General features: G+C 40.5%; 1 protein-coding gene across 1 annotated transcript in view; it reads right to left on the bottom strand.

Annotated features, from left to right (window-relative positions):
- The window catches only part of LOC144660676 (uncharacterized), a 39448-nt gene extending 12895 nt beyond the window's left edge, over positions 1-26553 (bottom strand). Inside the window, exons 1-18 of the mRNA XM_078521360.1 lie at positions 26170-26553; positions 24010-24159; positions 22065-22637; positions 20076-20642; positions 18737-19303; positions 17139-17699; positions 16116-16760; positions 14917-15486; positions 11758-12333; positions 10529-11107; positions 9861-10115; positions 9158-9466; positions 8161-8528; positions 7450-7660; positions 6146-6697; positions 5236-5790; positions 4052-4633; positions 828-1373 (exon numbers count right to left, since the gene is read on the bottom strand). Coding sequence (XP_078377486.1) covers positions 828-1373; positions 4052-4633; positions 5236-5790; positions 6146-6697; positions 7450-7660; positions 8161-8528; positions 9158-9466; positions 9861-10115; positions 10529-11107; positions 11758-12333; positions 14917-15486; positions 16116-16760; positions 17139-17699; positions 18737-19303; positions 20076-20642; positions 22065-22637; positions 24010-24159; positions 26170-26242 — 8239 coding nt within the window. The 5' untranslated portion in view covers positions 26243-26553. The remainder of the gene's footprint in view (positions 1-827; positions 1374-4051; positions 4634-5235; positions 5791-6145; positions 6698-7449; positions 7661-8160; positions 8529-9157; positions 9467-9860; positions 10116-10528; positions 11108-11757; positions 12334-14916; positions 15487-16115; positions 16761-17138; positions 17700-18736; positions 19304-20075; positions 20643-22064; positions 22638-24009; positions 24160-26169) is intronic.
- Positions 26554-27562: the final 1009 nt, after the last annotated feature.

Raw genomic sequence — 27562 nt, 5'->3', positions numbered from 1 at the left:
ATTTTAATTTTCAAAACAACCACCCTTCGGCTAAAAATACTACATCGAGCCTCCTTAAGCAAATAGGAAAGACTGCTCGCAATTTAGGTCTAGGCTTAATGGGCTTGTCTTTTCCTGTTCTTTTTGCTTGCTTGCCTTGCCCTGCTTTCCATCAAGTTTATATTTTAGTTTTCCACGTAAAATTTAGGCCTTTTCATTTCTTTGACACCAAACGTTGACGAGTATTTGATAGTAAAAAGAGAAAAAAATGGTTTCTATTGTTTTTTTTTTAAAGAAAATACTGCAAGGAAACGAAAGAAAATCACTACTTCATTATGATTATCAAAAGGCAATTTCGCTTTGCCTGCATGGTCAATGCGTCAACAGCTAGCACATTCTTACAGAGTATTTGTTTAACTAAAGTAGAAACAACTTTACTGTAATTTTATTTCAAGTGTCACTAAACGCCTCCATGGGGATTGACAAAAAAGTACTGAATTCTATTGTAAGAAGCGCCACAGAGCGATCTGTTATTGAGTTATTGAGTGTCAAATGTAATGCGCGTTTTCTTTGGTTTTGGGTTTCTACGTATACGCTTAGTAATTGGTTCGAAAAACCCGTATCACTCTCTCACCAATACGAAGTGAAAGAAAAGCCAATCGTGACTCGTCGGCTTTACGCTATATGTATTTGCTTCGAGTTTTTTTTTTTGCCTGCGTCCTCCGTGATTAGTAAGAGTGATAACTTTAATTTTGGTTACGACACTCAATCGAAAATCGCTTTCAAAGATAAAGAACGCATATTTACCCTCTGACATAGATCTTAAATTTGTCATTGTTATCACTTACCAACGACGCTGCTTGCTATTGACTTGCTCTGGGATATCAGCTCATCAAAAGATCGTACTTGGAAAATATTTTGAGGGTCCTCAACTGAAGGCGCAACTTCGGAGACAAGTGACGTTGGTCCAATCACCACCGCAAACGTCTTTGCTCCCTTAGCTATCAGAGGCTTAACAGCCTCGTCCAGACGCTTGGCCTCTGGATCGCTACCTCCCCCAGTAATAAGAATGACAACTGAAGGGCGCCCTTGTTGAACAATCCTAGCTGCAGATTCTAAAGCTCTGTCCATTCGTCTGCCTCCTCCTATTTGTTGTTGCGAGTCTAGAGTCTGGCTGAAGGTAGGCAAATCTTTAACAGTCTCAAACCTTACAGGTGTTCTCATGAGGCTGTCGTACAAGACAACGGCCGTTCGCGATGTTTCGGTGGGTACACCCAAGTCGCGAGCCAACATTTTCACGAATTGCTTCTCTTTTGTGTAATCGTCACGAGACAGTTGACTCGAGGAATCCACAAGAAACACAACATCACCGGAATAGCGCGGTAGTGGCTCATCTGCAGTCAGATAATACAAAAATTTAGTACAATAAACGAAAAGGCCTGTCTTGCCCCATTGTTACTCATTGCCAAGACCACAGAACGCAGCAACGGGATTCTGCGACGAAACAAGAACAGAACGACAAACAACTGTACATGTTTAAAGCTACACTCTCGTTAACAATCTCAAAAGAAGGAGAAATCCACAAAAAACACTAGACAATTTACCCTCCTCGAGCGGTTTGATTGAATTCTGCTCATGGGTTTAAATAAGGTTTACACGTGAAACAAGAGATAAAGCATTTTCGGAAAATACAATGGCTATTCACGTGAATTTTCCTAGCGTTATAACTGATTTGATAAACATTTGGTTGGATGGAATGCTACTCTATCTCAGGTATTCCTCTTAGCCTTTGGTTCAGTTGCCCCAGAAAAAAAATGATCATGAAGTCACCGTGATTGAACACCTTACAGGACAAAAAAACAATGACAACCCATCATACCTTGCGGGGCCTGCTTCCAATTTATTCACCCTTCTTGAGCAATTCGGTACGTGCTCCGGACTCAAAATAAATAGACACAAGAACGAGGGAATGTGGCTTGGTGCTTGGAAAGGCAGACTTGGTAAGTACAGTCCGTTCGGAATATCATGGCCAGAACAATACGATACAACTCTTGGAGTCGTCTTTGCTTACGATACTCTAGTTCGCCAACACATGAACTTTGAAACAAAGCTCTCTAAGCTTCAAAAAGTTTTAAATCTCTGGTCTGGTAGGCATTTAACGATTTTAGGGAAAGTAACCATTATTAAAACGTTAGCCCTTTCTAAGCTTGTTTACAGTTCTTCAGTGTTACACGTTCAATCTGATTTCATCAAAAGAGTAAATGAAACAATTTTTGCTTTTATTTGGAATTTTAAGCCGGATAAAATTAAAAGAAGTACGTTAAACGGCCCGGTGAACAAAGGCGGGCTCAATATGGTCAATTTCAACAACGTCAACAAGTCCCTAAAAATTGCTTGGGTAAAACGTTTCTGTGATGAGCCTGAAAACAACTGGTGCGCCTTTCTTAATTCGTTTTTGTTAAAATATGGAGGTGCTTTCCTGTTTCAGTGCAATTTCAATCTAAATTACCTAGAGTTAAAAAACATTCCAATTTTTTATAAAGAGATTCTGTCAAATTGGCAAGAAATTCACTCAAATGACCCAGTTAATTCCACAGATTTTAAAGAAGAGATCTTATGGAACAATCGTTTCATAAGGATTTGCGGTAAATCATTTTATTTCAAATCGTGGCATAAAAATGGAATCGTAAAGGTTCGTGACCTTCTAACCGAGCAGGGAAACTATCTATCTTTCGAACATTTTAAGGCCAAGTTCGGTGTCCGTACAACTTTTTTGGACTACGCAGGCGTGATCGCCGCAATCCCAAAAGCCTGGAAAACCGCAATCCTCGATACTCCTTCAGGTAATCAAAGAACGCAAAACGTCTTAACAGCAGATAATGTTTCTGCCAAAAAAGCTCGCTCTCTGCTCGTCGGAAAGTCCTTTCGCCCACCCACTGTAGAACACCGCCTACAGAATCAAAATGTTACGGACTTGGAAGCCATCTATGAACTACCTTTCAAAATCACAATAGAAAATAAACTAAGAAGCTTTCAGTACAAATTAATCCATAACATTCTCCCTACAAACCAAAGACTATATAAAATGAAGATAAAAGCCTCACCAGTATGTGAGTTGTGTAATTATGTAAATGAAACACTAGAACACATGTTTTGCGAGTGTCCTAACGCGAACAATTTTGGATAATGGCAATCGAATGGTGGAACGTAAAACGCTTTGAAAACATAAATCCAAAACCTATTGAAATTCTTTATGGCTATAAACCAGGATCTTCTAGTTTTTATGAGCTAAACCACTTCTTTTTAATAGGCAAATATCACATTTACCTTTCAAAAATCAAGTCTGAAAATCCAATGTTTAAAGTCTTTCTTTGTTTGCTTAAAAGTAAAATTCAATCAGAAAGAGAGATTGCTATCAGAAATGGTAATTATAATAAACATAGGAACAAGTGGACCACCCTTTGTAGCAGTGAAAACACATAATCTCTTTTGTTGTTACCCAAAGCCAGCTGCTAGCTATATATTGTGTGTGTGTAGTTGTATACCTTTCTTTTGCGCTTCTAGTGTACTTTTTTTTCTTCTTCTTCCGTCGTATTATTACAAGTATTGTAAAAAAAAACAAATCCGGCTATTGTGTATTAGTGTTGTCTTTATTAGTGTTTAAGTATTGTAAGTATTGTACTAGCTGTTATTGTAAGTGTACTTATTATTGTAAGTAAGGCGTCAATTATCTAAATAATAATGAAAAAAATACGTTGCGGGGCGTAAATAAAGAAACAAAGAAACAAAAAAAACACAAGAGAAAATAAAAACGCAAACAAAACCAAACAGCTTATACAATGATGCCACATAACGCCTTGCAAAATCAACCTAAACACATCAATTTTCCGTTCTGATTGTGATATATTTCATTCACGTTAGTTCTGAAAATTCGGTGGTACATCTAGACAATTTCTGGTCACTGAACTCCCCACAAAATATATATTATCGTATGAGGCAATAAAATTTCACTGTTCAAAATAAATTGGTACGTACAGAATCTATGTCAACACTAAGCTAATCATCTACGCACCTGTTCTATTCCTTACATCCTTAGCAATAGGAATTGAATGCCGCCGTAACATGTCAAAAGTAGATACAGCGAAAATGTCACGTGGGTTCTCTACAACAGGTCCTAATTCTTTAATGTCCGCTTGCTGGCCAATTGCAATCACGAACGTTCTCGCGCGATGTTGTCTGAACGGTTCCATGGCCTTATCTAACGATTGTGCTCCAGAGACCTGAGCCTGCCGACCAGCTGTCAGAAGTATAACAACTTTGCTCGCAGAGGGTCGAGCTGAATTTAAGACAGACCCTGCCGCGACTAATGCTCTGTCGATTCGTCTAATCCCTCCAAGCAAAGGCAGTCCATCGATTGCTCTGTCAAATGATAACGTAGAGGTATGGTCCGTGAACCCGATTTCTCGTCTAGCAGAGCTGCTGTATATGATCACAGCCGTTCGCGTTTTACCAGGATTGAGGTTCAGATTATAAGCGAGAGACTTCACAAAATCCTTTTCTTTTCTGTAGTTTGCCTGGCCCACGTCGAAGGACGAATCGATCAGAAACAGAACGTCGGCATCAAAAGCAAGCGGTTGGACGGTTTTCTTGGCAACTGGAAAGCAATTATCATTTAAAATAATAAATACTAACTAATAAATAAACAAAAAAATGAATGCGGTCTTTCCTCATCGGTATGAAATTAGCTACAGGTATTCTGACATTTTCTTGACATATTCTTTCATTTTATGGCTTTTTGGCCTTTTTGAGTTTTAGTAAATGAATACAATGTCGTTTAACTAAAATTGTGTCTTATTGTAACACGAGATTGTAACTATAACAGCATTTTCCTGTTACGAGTTTCCTGTTATAAGTTTTTCCGACTCGTAGGTAAGTTCCACGTAATATTCTGTCTGTCTGTCTTTCTGTCTGTCTGTCTGTCTGTCTGTCTGTCTGTCTGTCTGCCTGTCTGCCTGTCTGTCTGTCTGATAATTAAGTTCTCTTTCTCTTTTGTTACTTGACTGACTTTTGTTTTTTAAAACAAAGGAAACCAACGTACTGTGGGATAATTGCATTTTGACATAGTCTGACGAATGAGAAAACGTCACAAAATTAAATACTTTGGACTGACAAGGTTAGGTCTGTTTACAAATGCTGTGAAATGGTTCACTTCAAAGAAAACAAACCCAAGAACACCTTTGTGCCAAATAATCTCACCTGTCCTCTTGATAATCTCATCTACCATATATTCACTTCTCCATGTTAGTTCCTGAGGCGTTGCAATGGTAAACAAGTCACGTGGTTCGTCGATGATGGGGGTCAACTCTTCCTCATCAGCATCAAGTCCTATCGCTATGACGTATCTGTCGGTACCATGATCCTTTAGTGCCTGGGATGGTGTCGTGAGATACAGCTCACTACCGGCAGTCAGAAAGACGATCACTCTCGAGACAGCTGGTCGAGCTCCATTGAGGACAGAAGCAGCTAACTCTAAAGCCTTAGCAATATTGCGCCTGCCAGCAACCTTCCGCGCATTGTCTAGGTCGATTGTGATTGCTGCTATGTCTTGGGAGGAAGAGAAGCGAACTACTTCAACAGGAGTGTCACCATAGCTGATAACAGCAACACGTGACTTGTCAGGTGATAAGTTCAGGGATCGCACCATGGATTTTACGAAGCTTTTCTCTCGATTGAAAGTATTTTGATCGACATCAACCGAAGAGTCCATTAAGAATATTATGTCAGCAGTGAAGTCACCGTAAACTCTAGGTTCTAAAAAAAGAAAAAAATATTAAGGCTGCCTCGATGCACGAGTTTAATACGTGTCATGGGATGGGTAGGTGAGAAGACAAACACTTAGAGGTGCCTTAACAAGCCTCATCCGAGCCTCTGTTTAAACATGTCGGAGATATTCGTTTCGTTCGTTCGTTCGTTTGTTTGTTTGCTTGTTCGTCAGTGCTTCCGTCCGTTCCTTTATTCATTTGTGTGAGCCTATTCTGTTTTTACAAGTGGTTTGGAACTATTAACATAAAAAAGGTAGTGTGAATATGTTCTAGTTATTGTGGCGCTTCTTTCACTTCACTTGTCAAGTCACACTAATGGAGTTTATGACAAACGTTCAACTTACGTGGTCTTTGTGTAACGCTCTTTGTAACTTTTTCATAGTCTCTCCTCAAGTTGATAAATGACGACACATTGAAAACGTCTTCCGGCCTTTTTACAACTGCAGTTAGTTCTTTAAAATAAGGCCTGCTGCCAATTGCAATGATGAACAGCTCAGCATTTTCGGCAAATATACGTTTTGCTGCCTCGTACAAATCCCTTGAAGATGGATCAGCTCTTCCAGACGTAAACAAGATGACATTTCGGCGCACTGATCTGGCCTCTGAAAGCAATTTTCCGGCATCGTCCAAAGCGAGATCTATCCGCCGGCGACCTCCAATACGCGGTGCACGGTCGATGGCATTTTCAAGAGAAGAAAAAGATCGATAACTATCGAACTTAATCACACGTGATGAAATACTGCCGTATGTTATAACGGATGCTCTGGATCGGCCCGAGGGAACCTTTAGGGAGCGTGCCATTGATTTGACGGCTTCCTTCTCGTATCTGTAGTTGGCCTGAGTGACTTCCGAGGACGAATCCATAACGAAGACAACATCCGTTTCAGTTAGACCATCTAAAAGAGAATAGCAAGAAAAAATTATGTCATAAGCGTAGAAGCCGTGAGGATAGGGTGGGAAGGAACGAAGGTGCGGTGAAAATAACAACACTTTCTTAACGGGGGCTATTTCTACCGCTATCCAATAGCGCTTTACAAAACAAAAACAAAAATAGACAGAAAAACAATATTAAAACAATTATCCTACGATATTACATTTGGAAGTTCTATCTGAATAAAGAAATTAAAATAATTACAGAAAGTAACACAAAAATATAAAATAAAAGATCGAAACAAAAGGAAAAGGCTAGAGCAGTACTTCATCGTAAAACTAATTCACTATAAATCTTTCCTAAAAGACAAGTGCGCTTGAACTCTGTTAGGTTTTACGAGATCGAATGACCTGGGGCAGAGCATTCTATAATTGTGGCAAGGCCACAAATTAGAATACATAAATTTTAATAGACGTCAATCAAACGATCAACTAAACGGTAGATTATTTTGGCTTTGGTGGCACTTGTAACATGCCTTTCATTTGGACTTCATCTCTCGTCAACATATATCAGGGTCTCCCTGATAGTGCGTGACGATGTCTAATGTCCCCTGCGGTGTCAATGCATTGTCAATCAGACGGGTGACGAAAATATAGAAAGTCATCAATTATGGGATACTGTTTTCTTGATGCGCTACAAAATTCTAAAAACGTATATACAAAGAAAATCGTTGTAGTCAATAAGGAGAATCAACAGTTCAATCGTAGGGTATCTTACCGACGGTCCTTTGGATGATTTCGTACGTCAGTTTCGGCTTGTTTGATGCTAGACCCTCAAATGTCTGTACCAAGAAGACATCCTGTGTGTTTTGAACAACTTGTCTTAGATCCTGAATGGAAATATTTTTCCCAATTCCGAGCACAAATGAATCTGCTCCGATGTTGCGGAGTGCTCTGCCAAACAAGTACAGCGGCTGCACTCCTGTTTCCTGTGATGCAATTAAAATATAATCAAAGACGAAACAGCTTTACGTTCTAAGCAACAGAAAAGGAAACAGTCAAGACTAAAAGTTAAAGTGTTCTTCGTTGTTATGAATGAATGGAATCAGTTACTTATGAGGCCCCTCACCCTAACATTTAATAGCAACAAAAAGTGGAAAAGATTATCGCTTTTGAATTTCCCGCGCGCCGCCATTTTGGATTTTATGAAGTGTAATGGTGCCGCTATTGTTATTAAGCGAGCATCTTTTGTGTGAAACAATTGAGCAACCATTACACGTCGGTCATAAAATCCAAAATGACGGTGCGCGGAAAATTTAAAAGCAATCATCTTTTCCATTTTTTTGTTTCTATTAAATGTTATTTCTCTCTTTTGCTGTAAAATTTTAAATTTAGGCACTATTTCAAACAATTCAAGGCCAACTTGTCGTAAGAGTGGAAGTTCTCTTTAACAAAAATACGCTTCGAACAGTATTCATCAGTTTCTTACCTCAATCTGTTGACCTGCTGTAATGAGAAGTACGATTCTAGGAACGGACTCTCTAGAGTTTCTCATAAGCCGCACTCCTTCTTCAAGGGCGCGGTCAACTCTTCTCGCTCCGCCCATTGGTTGCGCTGAGTCGATCACTCTTTGTATTGCATCGTTAGTCATATTATTGTTAATCCCGTACACCACTCTAGGTCTATTGCCATAAGTTATAAGGGCGGTGTGAGATTTCGCTGGAAGGGAGTTCAAAGTCTTGATCAGATTCTTCACGAGTTCTTTCTCTTTTTCGTAGTTGTAGGTTGAAATGTCGGAAGACGAATCTACTAAGAATAGGACGTCGGCTCCAGGAAAGTTACTTGGTAATTCTGGATCTAGGAAAATACATTTCGAGAACGTAAGTGAATACAAAGAGCAAATAAAGGAGGCAAACAACAACAACAACAACAACAACAACAACAACAAATTGTTTGTAGTGTAGTGCACCGAGAGCAACGTACATGAACGGAGGGGAAACTTGTTTTAGTTCGACAAACGAAGACATTGGGATGCGAACTTTCCAAATAGAACAGGTTGCACTGCAAATAGGGTGAAATGTTTAATGCGCTCTACTCTGGATCATGATCAAGCATTCTGGGTTCTAGTTCTAATTGCGATCAATGCGTCGTGTTCTTGGGAGACTAAATTGTACAGTGCCTCTCTCTCTACCCAGTTGTGTAAAAATATTCTTAGTGGCTTCCTGATAATAAAAAAAAACCCACGTAAGTACCGGCCTGGCGTGATTGGCCACAAGGCTCAAAGGCGAACTTTTTACAACTGCTCTTAAAAAGTTTGACATACACTCGTCGAACTTAGCACACTTTACATCGCATATACTTGGGGATTTCTTGAGATTTAGTAAGAGAAAAAGAAAGTATTGACATGCTTGGATTGAAATACCATTTAAGAACCAATTATACAATCCAGCATTGAATCAAAAATTGTAATTTTCTCACTCTCTCACCTGACTGGTTGCCGAGTTTTTGCGCAACTGTCAACGCTCTTCCAGGAAGATCATCAAACGAGGGTACTTTAATCACAAACTTCACATCTTTAACAATCAATCGCAGCTCATTGTCATCCGGTCTGTCGCCAATTGCCACAACGTACATCTTGGCCCCATACTCTAACAACGGTTTCGCGGCTAATTCCAAGGGTTGACCAGAAGCCTGTCGACCTGCCGTAAGTAGTACCACGATTTTTGGGAGTAGTTGCCTGGTATTTGTAATCAACTGCGAGGCGTAATCGAGGGCCTTGTCAATACGTCGTGAACCTACATCAAATGTGACAAGAGACGTGGAAAATTAAAATCAGTAGATGTCTTATAATTTATAAGATTTGCTTTAATTTGTTTGTTTTATTATTCAATTACTTATACTAGTTCTCGTTGTTTTTATAACTTTTTTTTAATTATTGTCATACACTATTTACATGAGCCTCCGGCTCGGATAGAGAGGGCAACCTCATCCCGCGCCAAGACTTTAATAAATTGATTGATTGATTGATTGACATCAAATTTCCACGGGGTACCCGTCCTATCAGCCGACAGTTCCTCCACAGAAACGCTCTTACTATTGTTTAAATAGGTCTCATAATAGCCAATATTCAACTACAATAGATAGAATTTTGTGATGCGTCATCTCAGCATTCTGCTACAGCTATCTTACCGCTTATGTAGGATGCTCTCTGCACAGCATTCTCGAAAGGTGTAAGCTGGTCATAGCTGTCATAGTCAGCAACAAGTGTCGCAGTATAACCATACGTCAGGACTGCAGCTCGCGTTCCGCCCGGGGTTAACCTCAAATACCTCACCAGGGCTGTCACAAAATCTTTTTCCTTTGTGTAGTCTCCTCGAGAAACTTCAGCGGAAGAGTCCATGATGAAAAGGACGTCGGCTTGGAAGTCACGTGGTACTATCGGATCTAAATGCAAATACGAGGCAGTATGGTGAAGAAGGTGTGTTATTGGCGTTTTTTACAAAAAAGTCAGTAAACTATAAAGAAATGTAAGTAAGTGCAGTAGGTGATATATTAACCATACAATGGATTAGATCTGGCAGCAAAAGCAGCCAAACAAACCAATGAACAAACAAAACAAACTCACAAAGAAACAAACATACGTTTAGCAGCCATGCAACGCACAAGTTTATAATATCATTAGGAAAATAAAGGATCCTGACATAGACATATAACAATGGTTGAACATTGCCATAGTATGAGGACAAAAGTTTGGTTAAAAATGAACACGCATTCGCAAGGTGCAGTGGTGATATTGAGAAGTGTGCTATTAACTACTCAGAAAGCTACGTGCAATAAAACAAAGCGTTATCTGGTACCTGCTCTTTCTGCAATTGCTTTGGAAGTTGGCCAAGCCTGCTGTCCGAGCTTTTCAAATGAAGCAACTGTAAAAATGTCCCCCGGTCGATATACAGCTGGAAGTAACTCTTCCTTGTCGTGTCCACTTCCAATGGCGACGACAAATGCCTTGGTGCCAGAGGCGCGAAGTTTCTTAAAAGATTCCTTCAGGAACTGCACGTCTTGTAGTACCGACTGCTTCCCGCTCGTCAAAATGACCACAATCTTCTGAACATCGGATCTGACGGTTTGCAATAACGTGTCTGCATTGTCCACAGCGTAGCGCAACCTTCGTGGACCTCCAATGTACCTGGAGCCATCAACGGCTCGCTCAAATGCAGGCAAATTGTCATACATGTCAGAGGGACGTGGTTGCGATGATGTAGAGCCATAAGTTACGATGGCTGCTTGAGATTTTTCAGGCCCGACATTGAGTGATCTCGCCATTGATTTCACGAATTCTTTTTGGCTCCTAAAGTCCAAGGTTCCGACAAATGACGAAGTGTCCACAAGGAAGACCATGGCAGCTCGCAAGGTTTTGATTATATGAGGATCGCCATCTTAGGAAAACAAAATGACAGTTAGTATCTCGAATTTTAAAAACAGCAAGACAAGCTATTTTTTTCTTTTTTTCAATTTCATCATGATGAAAATTGCAACTTGCTCAAGTTTGTTTTCGAGTTTGTAGAGTAGTACTCAGGCAATATCAGAAACCCTGTTTATTAAGAAGTGAGTACGACTAATAATGGCGAGGATGGAAATGGAAAAATTCAAAACGCCTCATTTGGATTGGACTCCTTTAAAAATCTTTGGAAGGTCTTGTTGTAACATGAAAAATTGCTTTCTGATGTTAAGGTAGAGTCCATAAGACTTTTATTTCATTTATAACACTGCTATAGTAAATACCTTAAACCTGATTGACTGAAAGCACATTAGTTTATCACAAATGTACAAAAAGTTCAACAAATAAATACTAATTAGAGTTTCGCGCCAAAAACTTCCTCCATCTTACTCCAAACAATTTTGATTGATTCACCGAAGGTTTATTTATGTCTGCAAAGAACACCCAGTAGAAGGTTCGAAACGAAGCCCCCCAAAAAACTTCCTACAGTTTTGGTCGGTACCTAATGGCAGTGCTTCCTTTGACCTCCTCTGATGAACTCGCGCTTACTTATTTAGTAAACAATAAAAGTAAAATTATTTAAGTTACCATATCCTTTGACAACTGCATTAGCAATCGGTTTGGCCTGCGGTTTCAAGCTTTGGAACGAGCTTACTGGAAATATATCTTTGGATTCTTTCACGACATCTCCAAGCTCCCCAACATTTGGTCTGCTGCCTATAGCAACCACATAAATCTTGTCGCTAAGGTCTCGCACTGATTGCGACGCATCTGCAAGAGACTTCAAATTGGGGTCATCAGGATGTCTCCCTGCAGTGAGCAGGAAGACCCATTTGGCATTGTAAGGCCTGGCTTCGGTTAACAAAAGACCTGCATCCTCCAGGGCGAGGTCTATTCTTCGGACACCGCCGACGTACGTCGCTTTGTCGACAACACTGTCGAAGGTGGAAAGCGTGCCATAACCGTCATATTTAAACACGAGGTTGGCGTTTTTGCCGTAAGTTATTACCGCAGCACGTGATTTTCCAGGCGAGACATTGAGGTACCTGGCAATGTCCTTGACGAATGCTTTTTCTCTGATGTAGTCATTTTGTGAGACGTCATACGATGAGTCAATGATGAAGAGGATGTCAGCGGTAATATTTGTAATTGGTGTCGGGACCGCTAAAATAAACAAGAGCTGTTGGTTACGCATTGATTCACATTTGATAATACATAAAACGCGAAAAAGTTATGAATAAAGTTTGGGTATATTTAACTAGCTGTTCTTGTTTTCTACAACCTTGAAAGCGAGAACATTTTAATTTTCACTATTAGTGTCACACTTCTCGCGCGCTCATAGGTCGTCGAGAGCATAACAGCATAACAGCATAACATGTAACTGACGCACGTCTCCTTTCCCTCTCTATCTTTCAATTTTATGGCTAGAAAAACAACGAAGCCAACATATTTTTCCATGGTCCACATTATAAACCTCAAAAATGGAAATTGTGGTCAACTTGTTTCAAAGATAAACACCGACGCTGAAAATTACCTAGCGTAATAGAAAACTTTCGGCCTAATCAGCATTTTTCTATTAAATTGTTATTGGTGTCATTAGCTACCCTTCCTGTTTATACAATCAATCCGTTAGATGGTTTAAACCGATACGTGTGATACTATAGTGTGATACTACAGTGTGATACGTTTGTTTCCAGAGCCTTCACATGTCTGGTCACAGAAGGGTGTAAAACACTTGTATTCATGGAACATGTGTGTTGCTCTGATAATTTGCTCTGGGAGGTTAAGAATAATGAGTATGTTCGTTCTTCTCGTGCGCTTATGCTCGTGCTTATGCTTAACACTGGGTGCCAGAGGGTTTTTATTCCTTTTGCAGGAAAGACATAGAGGACATTACGTGGTTGCGCGGAGATATGAAATTTATCTTCGAGTGTTCAAATCGATATCTCACGAGTGAGCGCAGCGAACGAGTGGTATATTGATTTGAACACGAGAAGATAAATTTCATATCTCCAAGCAACCATATAATATTCTGTTTATTATATAAACCTACTAATTACGATGTTTTTGACGATTTTCCGAAGATTTCCGACCATTTTCCGAAGATTTCCGAAGATTTTCAAAATGTTGTCCGAAGGTCGTACGAATGTTTCCGAACATTTCCCGAACTTTTCCGAAAATTTCCGAAGATATCCGAAGACTGCCGAAGATTGCCGAGGAAGATCCGAGGATGTTTCGACTTAATATTGATTTTCTTTGGCTCATTCAGCATTGAAACAGGGCAAACTTGTCAGAAAATGTTCCGAAATCGATATCTTCACATGTGAAAATATATATGTTATTTGCCGGCTGGGAGGTCCGTATAGTGAAAAACTGTGACCGAGGTCTTGAAAATGCTGCCCGAGGCCGCAGGCCGAGGGCAGCATTTTCAAGGCCGAGGTCACAGTTTTTCACTATACGGACCGACCCTAAGCGGGTAAATAACTTATTTATTTTTTTCCTACTTTAATGTGTTTGATTAAAAAACACCAAAAAAACCTACAAAGACTTTCTTGCCAAATGCGTTTGTATTTATATACGCGCGCATCCAATGTTGAGACTATCGCCATAAATGAGCTACGGCAAGAGTAAATATCGATCTGTTTGCTATAAGAGCTTACTGCCAAACAAAATAAATTCACTAAAATGAACAGTACTCAAGGAGAATTTCATCTGAAAAAAAAAAAAAGAAAAAAGCATCTGAAATAATAGAAAAGCACAATGTAGAACAGAGCAATCAGCGAGTTGCGAAACACTTTTAACTCCATTTCGGCTTGTGAGTTCTTTGGTTAATTAAACTTACTTTTCGGACTGGAAAGCACTTAGCTATTTACATTTGTATTTAACGAGTCAAAAACCTCTGTGTTGATTCCCACAGTATTCTGTTTTGACAAAAAGTTTGCGAAAGTGAAACTGAATGAAGCTGAAATGTGTAGTTTGGTCGTCTGCACAGTGACGGCACAATATTGCGAGAATTAATTTGACTGTTTTTTAATAAAGCATCTCATTTTCTTGAATGGCGATAAGCAGTATTCGGTTTTGGAGAAAAGTAGCAGAGAAGCAAGGTGTTTGAAAGGATAAATCGAGTCTGTAAACCGGCGACTTGCAGTTAACCGCAATGGCGTGAAAATCAGTGCGAATGCACAAACAACGATCGGCAAACCACGGCCATAAAACTATAACTTCATTTTGTCACTAAAGAGAATAAATACTCGCCTTTTGGAAAACTTCAAGGCCTTTAATTCCACTGCTAATTTTCCCTTTCACATTTACAACGGTTGGTGAGCAACTACATCGATTTAAATCATTTTGGAGAGCAAAACTGTCATGGGTTCGTTCGTCTCGCCGCGAAATGAAACTCACGAAAGCGTTACCGTGGCCCGTGGGCAGAGATAGGAGAATCTTGCCCGCGCTAATAACCAATCAGATTGCAGGATTCGTTACCGTGCCCTCTTGGAAAAAAATAAAACATGTTATTTTCACGTGTGAAGATATGATTTTTTCGTGCGAAAGATTTCCTGGTATTTCACTGATGTTTATATAATGAACTATTTGTTTTTCCTACAAAATGTAAAAACCCTCTGGCACCCAGGGTATGCATGCTTATGCTTATTCTTATGCTCGTGATCATGCTTATGCTTGTACATTCCTTATGCTTTTGTTTATGGCCATTGAAAACCAGCGCAGAAATATACTGACAGAACTTACTCGATGTTTCGACAATGATCTGACCAACCGTCGTCCGGCGAGGCTCTAAATCACCAAACGTAGCCATTCTGAAAATATGCGATGATTCTTGCACCACAGGACGAAGTTCCGAGATGTCAGGTTCTTGACCTATTGCTACAACATAGCTGTAAACTTCGCCTTCTCGAAGAGGAATTGCCGCTTCACCAGGAGTCTTGCTGCCGAACGCCGAGGCTTGTTTTCCGGAGGTCAACAACACGACTATCTTCGTCGCCGATTGCCTGGCGTTGGCCATTATTTGAGAGGTCTTGTCAAGAGATCGATCGATGCGTCTGTCACCGCTAACAAATGGAGCTTTGTCTACAGCAGTCTCGAAGTCTGACACAGACCGTTTGATGTCGAAGCCTACCACCTCAGCCGCCCTGTTGCCGTAGGTAATAAGCGCTGCGCGAGAATTCCCCGGTGAAACGTTGAGATATCTGGCGAGATACTTGACAAACTCCTTCTCCTTCCTGTAGTCGTCGCGAGGCACGGTGAAAGAAGAATCCATTACAAATACTACATCCGCAATGATGTCTGAGGCTTCAGGGCCTGCAATAAGAGTAATACAACAACCTGTTGGCGACATGGTACATCCCTATATTTTAAGTATAGTGGAACGTTTTGCCTTAGGAATTGCACCTAATTGTCCTCCTTGTGGATGTTGTTCCTTTACTCGAAGTAATAAACGCGGTATTCTAAGTGGCTTTGGTCATCACCCATTATTTTCTGATTGGAAAAGTGTCCTCTTAATTTTTTTGGTTTGCGATCAAGAAAGCTTTGAATATCATTTAACATAATGAAGAGAACACTTTGAGTTGAAGCGGATACTCCCCAGTAAGTGGTTATGGCATGATATTAACTGAAATATGGTAGAGGAAGACTCCGGAGACCTAAATACAAAACTAACTATATTCAAAATGAACCAGTGATAAAGTGCTTAGATATATAGCAACAAATTTACAAATAAAAAGGACAAGTATTAGACCCACCCAAGCTGAATGGTTCCCACTGCAGGATACATGGTCATGGCAACGTAACCAAAAAACAACCATTGACAGCGTGCGTTAAATACAACTTAACTTCAACTATAAATAAACATTACAAAATAAGCCTTTTCACCACGAAGTTCTCAGTTACGTTATGAAAGCATAGTCTGGTTCATTTCTCCCCTAACTAACCTTCCTTTAGGCTTTCCTCAATTCCTTTTGACAACGGAGCAGCATATGGTTGGATCCCATCAAATGAAGGAACTCTGAACGCATCTGAAGGTTTCTCTACTATTTTATAAAACTCATTTTCATCGGGCTCACGGCCAACCATAACAACAAAAGATTTCCCGCCACGAGACTGGATCCGTCTGGCAGCATACTCTGGAGACTGTGCGCCTGACTGCTGGTTTCCCGCCGTTAACAGTACCACCAGTTTAGGAACAGATGGTCGAGCAGAGGAAAGCAGTTGTACTGCCTCTAGCAGGGCTTGGTCTATTCTTCGAGCACCAGACATGGATCGAGCCCGGTCAACCGACTCATCAAATCGCGTATTTCCAAAAGTATCGACTGTTGAAGCCGTGGAACCGTAAGTGATCAGGGCAGCGCGTGATTGGCCAGGGGACACGTTTAAGTGTCTAGCCATTTCCTTGATGAAAGATTTCTCCTTCCGATAAGCTTCTGGTGTGACAGTTTGAGATGAATCCATCAGGAAAATGATGTCTGCGTTTACGTTTGTTGTCCTTACAGGGGACGCGGTACCTGTAGGGGACTCTGTACCTGTAGAGGGCGTTATACCTGTAGTCGGCGTTGGCTTTGTAGTGGGTACGGTGGAGTCTATGAAACAAATATGAAAACCCATTTAGCTCATGACTGAGTTATTATACGTTCAACAGTTTCCTCGATCCTTGTGTTTTATAAAAAACTGACCATGTGTTTACTCGCGCTCAAAGTTTTAATTCTTCTCGAAGGAAAACATTAATTTCTTTCACTTTAAGTTTAAAGAATTTGTTGATACATTGAGACAATATCCCCTTTTCTGTTTTGCCGTAACCTGCCTGTCTGACCCTGGGGAAACTAGGTTTTGATCGGTAGAGAATTAAACGGCCACAACATAACAATTCTAAATGGCAAAGCAATTTCATATTGCCCCGATCTTTGATCCTTTAAATTCAAAATTAAATTAAATTTAGTTAAATTACCTTTCTCACTTACCAAATGAAGAGATTATGTACTGCGGAAACGATTTTTCTATTTGAGAAAGACTGAGGAAAGACGGCACTCTAAAGATGTCTTTATTCCCGCTGACAATCAACCGCAAGGCTCTTATGTCTGGTAAAGAACCAATGGCGACGATGAATGACTTCGCGCCAATATTCTTTAGCGGTATACTAGCAACGTCAAGAGGATTGACGGAATCTCGTCTCCCGGATGTAATGAGCACCATAACTTTAGGAACACCCGATCTTGCTGCGGTAAACATTCGAGCTGCGTATGCCAGTGCTTTGTCGATACGCCGCGTGCCGCGTAAATAAGACGCCCTGTCCACGGCGGCTTCGAACTGCCTCAGGGTCGTGTGGCTGTCGAATCTGGTTATCAGCCTCGGGTTACTGCTGTAGACTACTAGTGAGGCCCTGGTGGCTCGCTCTCCGAAGTTCAAGGCCCGTGCGACAGCTTTGACGAAATCCTTCTGCCTTCTGTAGTTTGCACTGCCAACACCCACGGACGAATCCATTAGGAACACAACATCGGCTATAAAAAGGGTCGCTGTATCTCCTGAGGGTTAAATAAAAAAAACAAAAAAAAAGTATATAAAGACGATGTTGTAGAAATCTAACATTTTGATACAGATTAGAGAACAAACTGGAGACTGGGTGTCGGGCGAAGCCTTCTTCGTGTTTGCTATTTTGCAAATCCTACACAATAAAAATTGTAAAGCATGCAAAACTACCAAAAAAGCAATATAGACTATATAGACTATTATGCTGTCATCAAAACGCTACTGTGAGTTTGGGAAAAACTCATTCATTTTGCTGGTGATCTCAAAAGCTATACATGCTTGGCGATAGTGTAATTATCTATTTAGTTGTTTAATGACGCTGGCTCTTTTATTGGGAATCGCTACCGTCAAAATATAGAAATTAGGAGTAATTCAGTGTCAGCAACAAAAAATACCCATATTTCGCAAAGCGTAAATAAAAAACGGTCAATGTTGCTGATATTACAACTCATGCAGTCACTAATTAAGGTGACCTAGTGAAAAAAGAACAAAAATTAAGGCCAACAGGACAGGTGTAACAGGCAGTAACTTGTCCTGAATAGTTCTACTTGTCTTGCAATTTCCAACACGAAATGTTGCATTGCAGGTTGCAAACATGAAGTGTTACACGTGAATTTTTTTTGCAAATGTCAATGCAGTGTTTGTTTCGTTTCATGTCCATTCTTGTCCCCAGACCAGCTTGTCCCTTTTGGCCGGATGAGTCTGGGGCTCAAGGAACAAGTGGCTATGGGGACACATGGTTTCATTTTTGATAGATTTTTAACAATTAGAATTTAAATCTAGCCAATCAAATCAACCGTAGTAAAATCACTCACAACAAAAGGATTTTGGAACGGTTGATTTGATTTGCTAAATTTAAATGTCCTTTGTTAAAGACCTAGCCAAACAAATCATGTGGCCCCAGAGGAACTTGTTCCCCCGTGCCCCAGGCTTTGCCGGCTGAGAGGGACGAGCGGCTCTGGTGACGAGAATGTCGCGAAGGAAATTGCCTCGTTTAACATGTCCATAACATAGACTAATCTACGTTGCTTACCTTGTCTTAGGCTCACGTGCCTCCCAACTGCATGAATCTCAGACTGTAAATCGATAAACGAAGGAACCTGTATGACATCGCTAGAACTGTTCACCAGTCTCGCAACGTCAAGGTAGACAACTGAAGGGCCAATGGCAATGACGTAGATTCGCGCGCCCAATTTTTCGAGCTTTTTCCTAGCTTCTTCTAGTTGGTCAAGATCGGTTTTTTGTGGCCCTGACGTGAATAATATGACTGCTCTTGGTGCAGGTTTTTCGTGATCTCTGAACATGCGGACAGCCATTTGCAACGCCGTGTCCATCCTCCTTGGTCCTTTTATTCGGCTGGTTCTTACTGTTGCTTCCAGAAATTCATCAAAATTTGTAGAGTCTTTGAATTGCGCACTTGGCCGGGCGTATTTGCCGTATGTAATAACACTTCCGCGAACTCCATTTTCAGAAATCTTAAAGGCTTTTGCTAAGGATACCACAAACTCTCTCTGTCTCTTGAAGTCGTTCGACTCTACTTCCTCAGAGGAGTCTATCAGGAAGACAACGGCAGCGTCTTTACTCAAAGGAGTTGAAAAGTCTGTCAAATTAAAACAAAATGGTAACCTTTAGACATGAAAAAGCGACTCACCGTAAAGTTCAGCCGAGGTAACGAATCCCCAGAGTAGCAATCTATTTTAACGATTGTTTTGTATATGAATGATATGATATGAACACTTTATTTGGGCGCTTTCTATTAGTCAGAACTGACCGGTTGGTCAGCTACTTTCGAGAACTGAATTCCGTTGCTAGTCAGACTTGTCCTGTGAAATCAGTCAATATATAAATATTTCACTGTTGTTGTGAGCCTATATTCCATTCAGATTCACCGGCCAGCCGGCCAGCCACTTTTGTCTAATGGAAAGCGCCCTTAGCTAATATCTCCGAGAATTTCCCACCCCACACTTGACAGTACAATAGGCGAGATCAGACCACAACACCGGGAACTTCATGGCTCACACTTTGCGATAAGTGGTGGGTTATTTAAAGTCCCCTTCTGATCGTAACAGTGAAGATGCAGGGCACGGGTCTTACGGTTCAGCTGCAACCTTCCGAAAGTAACGACCCTCCAAAAATAGCGACCATAAAAGTAATTCCATTTTTTGAAGAAAAGCAGTGGGGTAAATAAATACAAAGTGCATAACGTCATGTTCTGTTCTGATCTTAATTTATCGATCTCAACAGCTTTCATCCTTTTGGTCTCTAAATTAAGAAAAGCAGCTATGTTAATGCTCATATTAAGTTTATCCCTAGAGATAAGTTTTGATGTTATTTACTGACTGTTCAGTAAATAACTGCCATATCGACCTCACCTGATTTCACTCTTATATAACTAGCTGCAGGCGGAAGGTACGGCTCCAGTGACTCGTGAGACTTGTCTGCAATGATATCGTTCCTTCCGTCAATCTGATTTAGCCTTGAATAATCCACACCCTCTCCAATTGGAATTACGAATACGCTGACACCTTGAGCGCGAAGAGCCTGGATAGGAGGCCTTAAGTCGGTCCCAGGATCTGTCAGCTGTCCTCCGTGAGTGTGAATGACTAAAATCTTAGGGACTAATGGTCGTGCTTGAGAAAACGTCTGGTTAGCTAGCATTAGCGCACGATCGATTCTCTTGTTGCCGCCAATGTAAGGAAGTGAGTCAATTGACCGATTGATTGCCTCGTTTGTTGTATCTCTACCAAGTGGTATAGACAGCTCAGCGGTGTTTCCGTAAGGAATTATGCCGGCTCGGACGTAGCGAGGAGATATGTTGAATAACCCGACGACTTTTTTTAGGAAACTTAGTTCTTTTCCATAATTTTCTCGGGGTATAGCTGAGGAAGAATCGAGCAGGAACAACATGTCGGCTGCGATTTCCAGCGGTGGTATTGCATCTGTGGTAAGAGAATAGAGACTGGGTAAAGTTATTGTACTCGTCAAAGATCAAAATAGAGGAATTTGTATCGAGACGATGTTTTTCAATTGAAATTGAAATTAACGTTTTCATTCGTACTCTTCTCTATTTTTTTAATTCAAAGCAAAGGCGCAAGTAACGAAAATGACGCGGCTTAAATCTCGATTAAAGGCTAAATTCTCAATGGCATCAATGAAAATACGTGGATGGATTAAATTTAATAGAATTTCCGCGTTGAACTAAGTCCCAGAGAAAAACGGATTTATTTCAACTTCAAGGAAGCTCGAGAGAATTTCAACTTTTGCAATTAATTTCCGTTTTATATTCGCATATTTTTTTTGATGGAACGGTCGTTTCAAACATTTTTCTATGGACGAAAAGTGGAGGAAAGATTTTAAGGCGGCGTCCCTTCTTGCTTTAACAAGCCAGACTTTTCTCAGCCCTCTATTTTTTTTTAATTTTACTTCGATCGTTAAACGCCGGGGAAAGAGCGGCGGCGAGAGAACTGGACGCCAGCGCACGCTTGGTCCCCGCCCCACCCTCTTATGCTTTGCAATCGCGCTTGCTTCGCTCGCTGTGTTCTCTCTCGCGCGTTCTTTTGCGTTTAAAAATAAAGAGGATGTAAACAGTCTATAAACAGCAGACTACTGAACCAAAATCGATTTCCCCTGGATTTCCGTTATACATTTACTGTAATTTTACCCTCGATAACTGGAATCCTCGATAACTGGAATCTCCCGCTAATGAATAACTTTCTTTCCCTTCCGGTCTTTCTATATATTTTCCCTCGTCTCCCTTGTCTGTCATCGGTCACACAGTGTGATGTAGTCCGTGTTCGTCAGAGTGCGCCCCTCAACGACTGTCACGCCATTCGTCTATCAGGTTCTTCGTTGATTGGTGGAGGTTGTCGTCTTCTCACCTTGCTTTGGATTCGCAGCGAATACTACTTTTTCGGTAATCCAACTCGGTGCCTGCATAGCGTTGTTCTCTTGCCTGCGTGCGCCCTTTCTTCTTTTCCTGACAGTGTTTTGATTGTGTTCCTTTTTTCTTGTCCCTCTCTTCCTGTCTCACTTTGTTGTTTCCCCTTTCCTTCCTCATCCTCCATCTCAACCATTTTCATCCCTTAAAGGTTCATCCCGGGAGTGATGTATATAAAAGGGCGGGGAGAAATTCCATTTATGTATCTCATAGAGACTTTCAAAATATTGTGAACGTTAAGAACGTTGCTTTCGTAGGTATGTTTGAGGGTTACTATCTTCTTCGGAAATACATGAAAGGATTCCTTTTTCTGTCTGGGCCTTCCCGTATATCTTTCTTGAGTGCCCCTTCCTCCCTGGGGTTGAACACGATAAATAATGATGGCTAGAATCTTAAATAGAACACTTCAGTCACTCAAACTCACCGTACGTATCAATTTGGTTAACAATGCGGTACGTTTGTTGCAAAAGCTTCTCAAAGGAGTCCACAAAGAACACATCCTGCCGTCGCCTGGTAAGAAGATACAACTCATTGATGTCGATATAAATGCCTATCCCGATGACGTAAACTTGAACTCCCAGGTCGTGCAATGGTCGGACTGCTACGTCCAGCGGTTTTGCGTCGAAGTCTTCTGTCTGCTTTCCGTCGGTGAGGACAAAGGCGATTCTGGGTACAGACGGACGGGATTTGGAGAAGACCTCCAGCGCTAGTGCCAATGCTTTGTCGATTCGTGTCCTGTTGCCTAAATACTCTAGGTTGTCAATGGCAGTGTTAATGCTTTGTTTGTCACTGTAAGTGTCGAAGTCGAACATGAGTTTCGGGTCGTCGCTGTATATGATCGTGCTGACTCGTGCCGCAGTCGGGGAGATTGTGAACACATTCGTGAGATCTTTGACGAATTGCTTTTCGCGGTTGTAATCCTCCGGCCCGATGCTTCCAGACGAGTCCATTATGAACACCACATCAGCTTTGTTTCTGACAGAGGGCGTCCCCGTGTCTTAAAAGAGAGGAAGGCAAAAACACAGAAAAGCAACACAGTTAAGAGAGTAGCCATGCAAAGGAAGTTAGATAAGGCGAAGTGGCCCACTCCGCCGGAGCCTAGGAGTATTTCTACACCTAGTACCCCTGATGGGTATTTCTACCCGCTCCTAGTCCATCGCACCCTCCAGCATAAGTTCGCCGGTACCCATTTATACATCTTGGTGACGAAAAGAAGTATGAGAGTACTGGGTCTTGCCCCAAAACAAAAACATAATGACCCATGCCAGGGCTCAAACCCGGATTGCTCGATCCGGAATACAGGTACAGAGCGCTAATCATTAGGCCACCGCGTCTCCAACAAGGTAAAAAGGTAGTAAATGGCAATCAAAATGCATCATATTATCTGCTTAAAATTCCTGAGGCCCATACACACTTTTCTTAACTTATTGTTGTGTAGGAATAGTGCTCAGGGAAGCTAATAAGGGCTTTAATTCGGATGTTAATGTTAACATTCCTAAGCCATCAAGGCAGACAAGAGAGATGAGAAGACTCATGGGTTTTCACGAGAAGAATTTGGGCTTGTTGGAGAATTGGCCGTTCCGAGGTTGCGCAGGAAACTGGGGCGAGTTTCAAATTTCAAGTAATCGATAATCTGACACACCACATAAAAGAACCCGGTGAGATTGGTCATTTGACCAAGTTAGACGCTTTTGGGATGAACAGAGATGAAGTTATGGGTCTTGAAACATAGTTAAAATTCCATACAAACGTCTCTTATTTTGAGACAGCGTCCCCCAAAACCATATAAACTCTTTTAAAATTTTTTATGATTTTTGTGATACTCTCTACACCATAGATTATTATAACATTTTTATAACTATATATATTTTTATTGTATTTAATTAGTTGTGTGCTTTTAGTTTTGTCCCCTTAGTATGGTTTTATTTTCCAGGCTATGGCTTTGACACTTAAATAAAGTTTCTTATCTTTTATCTTATCTTATGGGCAAACATAGTGATTTTCAACTTAGTTTCTTTCAAATAATGGGTCTTTGGCAGGATTTTACAGCTGTCACAAAACAGATAAAAATTTTAAGAGTTTATATGGTTTTGGGGGACGCTGGCTTACAATTAGAGACGTTTGTATGGATTTTTAACCATGTTTCAAGGTCCATAACTTCGTTTCTGTGCATCCTGAAAGCATCAAACTTAGTCAAATCACCAATCTCATCGCGATCTTTCATATGGTGGTGTCAGATTATCGATTACTTGAAATTCGAAACTCGCCCCAGTTCCCTGCGCATCCTCGGAACGGCCAATAGATGCTTGATGAATACATGTTTGGGAGTATCACAGAGCACAACCAAGCTTAAAGCATCAGTAATTTACCTGGGTCAAGACATGCGTGCCTGCATCCATCAAGACAACACTTTTTCTTCCCAGCGCAATCAGTGTCGCACGTGCACTCATCCCACACGTACGTAGGACAGTCAGTTCGCCTTTGAACTGCTGGGCATCTGCCATCCCGCAAAAAAATACCTGTCGGAAAAATGTAACACCGTATAATTTAAATGAAAAGATGATCTTCGCTGTTATGAACAGAACTGTTCATGACTGCGAAGATCAACTCTTCATTTATTCTTCATCCGCAGTTCAAATATATGATTTCATATATTCATAGTTTCACCGTATAATTTATAGCTTAAAGATGAATTCCAGTCCGTACTGCGCAATCTCGGCTGCAATGTTTATGCGAGCCCACCACGAAGGAATGTTTACAAGCAAAACTAAAAATTCCACGACAAACTTACGTTTTTCTTCATTATTAACGCCAGATATTCTTGCAGAACAAATAATAACGAGTAGAAGAACCTTGACGCTATTTCAAACCGACGTTTTAGCTCATCGGAAATCCTTGAACGAAACGAACTGTAATGGCGGACTAAAAAACTTCATGTATGCTGTCACCGAAGTGTAACGTTTCAACGAATTCAAAACAAAAACGAAAACAAACCCCGAGTCTGCGCAGTACGGACTGGAAATCAGCTTTAAAATAACAATAACAACGACAATAACAATGATAATGATAATATATTTTAATTTTTAATATTCCAGATCAACTTGTCAACCAAGGCCGCCCAAAACAAGACAGAGCAAAACAAGACAAAACAAAAAACAAACAAACAACTACAAAAACAAACACGAGCATTTAGAACTGGGCTCGAACCAGGCCACCCGGTTAATTAACTCCTTGACCTTTTTTCGTAGAGGAGAAATGACTGTTCAAGAGAATATTAAAAATAACAAAAAGTTACATTTAGCCTTCCCGAAGCTATAAAATCATAATTTCCATGCCAGAGAAGTTTTATTTGAGAACTCTTGATATCAACTCTCAATCCCATGCTGGGATGACCTCGCGTCACACAACATTGCGTGACCGCATTTGTGTTGAAGTGGTGACGTCTTAAAATACAACGCTTTTCAATGTTGCTAAATTTAGAGTGAAAATGAAAACTGCTTAATGAATCTTAAAATATTAAACTAAGATTTTAATCGGATATTCTTGTTTACGATCAGTTTACTGTGGTTCGCACACGAAATTAAACTGGCCGAACTGTGGATGACGAATCTCTTTCGACAATTTTGTATAACTTCGGCCATCCATGTGGCTTATCAGTTTTTTCATGTGGTATACGTTTTTCAATCGTTTCTGTTTTTGTAGGTTCTGTTCGATTAAAAGAAAAATTATTTGTATTTTACAGAACTGCTAAAATCGGGCCAAAACTAGCGTGACTGTTTAATTTATGTTAATTAATTATTTACTGCAGAGCACGATCGATTTTCACGCATCGATTTTCACGCATCAGAAATGCAGCGACAACAATTAATGAACAGGACACGTTTTATGCTTTGTGGAAATTACATTTCCCATAGTCCAAAGTGACATTGGTGTTTTGGATTACGTATTTTATACTGTAAATACACGCCGCTGATCGTGCCATACAATAATTAAGAATATGCATGTGAGGTCCCGTTTTCTCAGGCGAGTTCATTAAAAAAATCTTTCTTTCATCTCTCTCAAAGCACGGATTCAGTCTTCTCTTAAACGCACCACTACTATTTTTAAAGTCCTATAATTTGAAAGCCACGACAGAGCGGAAACACGACGGTCACAGATATTTTCTTAAACTGAAAGGAGAATTCGCCGAACCGTGGGTTCTTGCCATTTCGCGGCTGAAATTCGTTTGTGATGAAAAGAAAGGAAAGAAAACCTCTGTGACTAGGGTACAGCGACAGCCGCCATATTTAAATCCCGTTTTAGAAATGATAGACAAAGCCGCTGCACTAATTGACAGCCAGATGTAACATGGCGGGTTTCTCGAAGTATTGATTATATTTTAGCTTATTTTATGCGACGCTTAGATCTACGAGGACAGAATAAAGTTTTCTAAAGCCAGTGACATTTGCGCGTGTGTAATTTACGCCATTATATTGATAAACTACTCAGACAGAAATACTTGTGCCAGCGATAAACAAAGGGTCACTTACGCTGTGATGCGGTGATCTGGAGGTTGATAAAAATCAACAGCAGTGTCCCGACGAAGACAGATGGTGTCTTCATCGCCTTTGTGGTCGTTTTTCTTTACAAAATCATCCACAACTCCAGCAATACAGTTTTGCCCAAGAACAGCAGATATTTTGGAATCGTGCTTCCCTAATTGCAGATTTACCGTGGTTCAGTTATTTGCGAAGAGCTTAGCGAGAAAATCTCCCTGTGTGAGAAATTCCTCACGTGTCCCAGAGCGACGTTGCGGTAAAAGTGACACAGATTAGCAGCTGTCGATATAACGTGAAGTATTCAACAGATCTGTGCATAAGTAGCTATCAATTCAGTCAGTGTGCAGTGGAATCAAATAAAAAGAGGATTGGAAACTCCCGACCCACCTGGAGTGCTACACGCGATAAGCAATAATGTTATTTCACCTTTTAACCTAACGCAAGATCATATCTCGTCTGTAACGGATCGTAATTTTGGGGGTTTGGACAAAAGCGGTGTGGCTGAATAAAAATTGCTCTATCTCTTAAAATAGGGTCTTTAAAACTGCGGTTCTCAGAGCGTTTTTTTACAATCAAAATTTATTATGTAGGTACAAATTGACAAACAGTAACCATGAGCAAGAGAACATAATTTATTGATATTCTCTTGTCATGAAAAAATTCCTAAAAGGGAAATGTATATTCGCACCTCATACTACCACTGTATGGGCGGGTGTAATGTGATATTTGTCTTGTTTGAACAAAAATAAACTACAGTATTTCCTTTTGACTTTAAAGATCGCAGTGATGAAAGGATAGTTTCCTTGTAATCATCATTATAATTATGATAGTAAATTCGCGAGCTTTCTGAAAGGGAACGTAACCACGATTTCCGCTTATTTTCCTATTACGACGGAATGTACTAGTATGACCGACCTCTTTCTTGCTTTAGATCGAAAAAAGAACGATGTAAAGGACATAAAAATGTCTTAAGGTCCAAGGCAATTTTTAATAATGAAAAAAAAAACTTCGCCTTCCACTGAGAGCATAACTTTTTTGCAATTTCTTGGGCGACCTTTTCATTCTGCTCATTACCCACTTCCGGTTCTACTGTGAAGTTATTTTTGCACTTTGAATTTAGAAAAAAAAAGAATAACAGATAACCGAGATTTTATAGCAAAAAATTGGAAGTGAGACGAAAACAAACAAGATATCCAAACCCAAAACATTTTAAAAAAGCAAACAGAAAATAAGCAAATCCACTAGAAAAAAACCCGACGGCGAAAAATAGCCTTCCAGATCTAGAGAGGTGATCGTAGGGGCCAAACAGCGGTAGCTAGGGAGACTAAGCTAACGGTTGAATGGAGGTTTCTTTTAGGGTAAAAAGTATAGATCGGCGTAGGAT

The sequence above is a fragment of the Oculina patagonica genome, chromosome 7 (genome assembly GCF_052425735.1).
Source record: "Oculina patagonica isolate OP01 chromosome 7, crgOcupat, whole genome shotgun sequence".
Lineage (NCBI taxonomy): Eukaryota > Metazoa > Cnidaria > Anthozoa > Scleractinia > Oculinidae > Oculina > Oculina patagonica.
The sequence above is the reverse complement of the archived record's forward strand: the minus strand, read 5'-3'. Positions and strand labels throughout refer to the sequence as shown.